Source organism: Myotis davidii, unplaced genomic scaffold (assembly GCF_000327345.1).
Source record: "Myotis davidii unplaced genomic scaffold, ASM32734v1 scaffold478, whole genome shotgun sequence".
In the NCBI taxonomy this organism is placed as follows: Eukaryota; Metazoa; Chordata; class Mammalia; order Chiroptera; family Vespertilionidae; genus Myotis; species Myotis davidii.
The window spans coordinates 3783756-3787733 of NW_006289570.1; the positions used below are offsets into that span (position 1 = coordinate 3783756).

The following is a 3978-nucleotide window of genomic DNA, read 5'->3' on the forward strand; positions in this document are numbered from 1 at the left end:
TGAAAATACAAAGGTGACAGGTTCTTGAAATTAAAATAGGAACATTCTGAGACTTCTTAAACCCAAATTTGTAAGTATGAAATTGTCTTCTCAGGCTCCCAACTTTCTCTTATTTTAGTTGAGGGACAATAAATGTAAATTTTGTTAAAGCAGGCACTCTCTTTTAAGGGTAATTTTTTAAGGAAAAGGTGTTTCATCTCCTAAGTTGCAGCCTTTGCTGCGTTAAACAAGAGCAGTGCCATTGGGGTGTGGCCTCCTGGGATGATTCACTAAGTTCTCCATCCTCAAAGTGCCCATTGTTCACATTCCTTCCTCTGCCGAAGTCCCCATCATTGGCCTCTATGGACCTTCAGAGGAAACCAGGAAGACCCCCAAGTTATCAACCTGCTTTGAGTTCATAGTAACGTGTTCCGTTATCCATTCTGCAGAAAACTCCTGGAGGGTGAAGAGTGTCGGATTGGCTTTGGCCCGAGTCCCTTCTCCCTTCCAGAGGGACTCCCTAAAATGCCTTCCACGGCCACTCACATAAAGGTCAAAAGCGAAGAGAAGATCAGGGTGGTAGAGAAGACCCCCAAGTTATCGACCTGCTTTGAGTTCATAGTAATGTGTTCCGTTATCCATTCTGCAGGAAACTCCTGGAGGGTGAAGAGTGTCGGATTGGCTTTGGCCCGAGTCCCTTCTCCCTTCCAGAGGGACTCCCTAAAATGCCTTCCACGGCCACTCACATAAAGGTCAAAAGCGAAGAGAAGATCAGGGTGGTAGAAAAGTCAGAGAAGGAAACCGTGATCGTGGAGGAACAGACAGAGGAGATACAAGTGACCGAAGAAGTGACTGAGGAAGAGGAGAAAGAGACCAAAGAGGAGGAGGGCGAGGAGGAGGAACAGGGAGAGGAGGAGGAAGCAGAGGGGGGAGAAGAAGCAACAAAGTCTCCCCCAGAAGAAGAGGCTGCATCCCCGGAGAAGGACGCCAAGTCTCCAGAGCAGGAAGAGGCCACGTCACCAGCCAAGACCCCCATGAAAGAAGAAGCAAAATCGCCAGCTGAGGTGAAGTCCCCTGAGCAGGCCAAGTCCCCAGTGAAGGAAGACGCTAAGTCCCCAGCAAAGGAGGAAGCCAAGTCCCCAACTAAGGTCAAGTCCCCAGAGAAGGCCAAGTCCCCAGTGAAGGAAGAAGCAAAATCGCCATCTGAGGTCAAATCCCCTGAAAAGGCCAGGTCTCCGACGAAGGAAGAAGCTAAGTCCCCCGAGAAGGCCAAGACCCTTGATGTGAAGTCCCCAGGAGCCAAGACCCCAGTGAAGGAGGAAGTCAGGTCCCCCGCAGACATCAAATCACCCGTAAAGCCCAAAAGTCCTAGCAAGGAGGAGGCCAAGGCCCCGGAGAAGGTCAAGTCTCCCGTGAAGGAGGAGGCCAAGGCCCCGGAGAAGGTCTCAAAGAAGGAAGAGGCGAAGTCCCCCATGAAGGAAGACGAGAAACCCCAGGAGGTGAAAGTCAAAGAGCCACCAAAGAAGGGAGAGGAAGAGAAAGCTCCAGCCACACCCAAAACCGAGAAGGATAGCAAGAAAGACGAGGTGCCCCAGAAGGAGGCTCCCAAGCCCGAGGTCCAGGAGAAGCCCAAAGAATCCGTAGCTGAAGCCAAGAAGCAAGAGGCTGAGGGTAAGAAAAAGGCAGCGACTCCGGAGAAGGAGGCTCCTGCCAAGGAGAAGGAAGAGGCGAAAGCCAAAGAGAAGACCGAGGTGGACAAGAAGGAACCAGGTGATGCCAAGGCCAAAGGACCCAGCCAAGCAGCGGAGAAGGGGCCAGAAAAGCCAAAGAAGGAAGAGACGTTGGCAGCACCTGAGAAAAAAGATGCCAAGGAGGAGAAGGCCACAGAGGCCAAGAAGCCGGAGGAGAAACCCAAACCGGAGGCCCGAGCCAAGGAAGAGCCCGGCAAGGAGGCCCCCGCCCCCAGCAAAGCCAAGACGGAAAAGGCTGAAAAGTCCTCTAGCACAGACCAGAAGGACAGCAGGCCTCCTGAGAAGGCCACAGGAGACAAGGCCGCCCAGGGGGAGAAGTAAAGAGGGAGGCAGGAACATCCGGAGCATCCAAAGAAACTCAGGAGGGTCTGGGAGTTCGAGGGTCGGCATAATCAATTTTCATTTTTTTCTCCCTTCTCTTTATAGAAGAAGAAACTCTGCTTAACTGGTGGGGCTCTCCCTCACCAAACAAGACGTTGTTAGCAATACGTTACCAAGGAAGGGCACTCCCCACCCTGCCCCCCCGTACCCCGAACCCGCTCAGGCGATGGACCATTATGTTATGATAGCTTATGTAGCGGAATGTGATGTATGCCGAATGCCACACTAAACACTTGACTGTAAAAACTGCCCCCCTCCTTTCCAAATAAGTGCATTTATTTCCTGTATGTGCAACTGGCAGGTGACCGCAATAATGAACGAGCAGTTAGAAACACATTACGCTTGAGATGTCTTAACCTATTCCCAAATGCCTTCTGTTTTCCAAAGGAGTGGTCAGGCCCTTGCCCAGAGCTCGCTCCCCTGGAAGAGCCGGAGTGGGTGGGGCTGGGCACTGAGCCATGCCAGGGCGCACTTTTCCACCGGAGACCACTTTCAATTGCTTCCGTGCAATAAAAACAAGTGCTTATGAAATGAAAACGCTGCCGCCGTTATCTATTCCCCCCCTCGCAGGCCAGGGGACAGAACAAGGGAGGTTTGGATGTCACAAGTCGACACAGGACTGAGCAAGCATCAGGGGTCTTGAGATTCTGGGACCAGTTACATGGCCTCTCTTGTATTTTTTCCTGAGCACAAACCATGTGCCAGGCAGTGTGCTAGATGCTTTATTTTTATGATCTTACAGACAGGTGGCCTGGTGCATGGCTTCTGGATCGCCTACATTGGCATCATCTGGGCGCTTTATATGAAGCCTTGATTCCAACTTTAGATCTGTCATTAACCCTGTTCTGGGAGCTGCTTCTTTCCCTGCCCCAACCACCTTCTTAGCCACTTTAGGATATTAGATGATGTAACCTATAGTCGTAAGCACTATTATGGATTGCTATCATAGACTAGAGACTGAGGAGTCATGCTTACTCAATGCAATGTGGTGTCCTGGAGCCCAGAATACTAGTAGAGAAACTAGTGGACAGCCAGTAGTCTGTAGTTTACGTAATAGTAATGTACCAACATTAATCTCTTAGTTGTGACACATGTACCATGAACATGTAAGATGTTAACATTAGAGGGAGCTGAGTGAGGGTATCCAGGAACTCCCTATAAGTTCTATCTTTGCAACTTTTCAGTAAGTTAAAATTATTTCAAAAATAAAGTTTTTTAAATTGACCTATCAAGAGATTACATGATTAAAAACACAGAGATAAATACCAGAGCCTAACCCCTGAAGATAGAGGTCGGGGGGAGGAGGCAAAGACCTCTGTGCATTATTAGCAACAGATTGTAACCAAAGAAATAAGGACCAAAACATCATTCATTTTTAAATATATTTCACTGATTTCAGAGAGGAGGGGAGGAGAGATAGAAACATCAATGATGAGGGAATCACTGACTGGCTGCCTCCTGCACACCCCGAACCTGGGATTGAGCCCACAACCTGGCACATGCCCTGACTGTGACCTCCTGGTTCCTGGCTCAATCCCAACCACTAGGCACACCAGGTGGGCCCATCAGCAGTTTCTGTTACAAGCAGTCAAAACAGAACTAAACTAGCTTAAGCAAAATACTACTGCTACTAAGAATTGATAATAAAAAATATATTATTTTACATAACCAAGCATTTTAATAGGTTTGAATTGCTTCAGATACGGTTAGATCTGGGGGAAATCTCAAATGATTGTTCTCCAAGATGCCGTCCACTCACTCGGCCATCTCTTGGCTGCTTTCGTGTACGCTTCATGCTCAGGCAGGACCTCTCCATGTGGTCTCAAGCTTCAGGCTTACATTCCGCCAGGTTAGCAAACTTGGGGCG

The 3978-nt window shown here is 49.2% G+C and overlaps 1 protein-coding gene across 2 annotated transcripts in view; it reads left to right on the forward strand.

Annotated features, from left to right (window-relative positions):
* Nucleotides 1-2648, forward strand: part of NEFH (neurofilament, heavy polypeptide) — a 5293-nt gene extending 2645 nt beyond the window's left edge. The window contains exons 3-4 of one of the 2 annotated variants that reach the window (XM_015562878.1): nt 429-531; nt 732-2648. In XM_015562878.1, coding sequence (XP_015418364.1) covers nt 429-531; nt 732-2051 — 1423 coding nt within the window. In that variant the 3' untranslated portion in view covers nt 2052-2648. Of the gene's footprint in view, nt 1-428; nt 532-628 lie in introns of both variants that reach the window. The other variant, XM_015562879.1, reaches the window with a different exon arrangement.
* The last annotated feature ends 1330 nt before the right edge of the window (nt 2649-3978 follow it).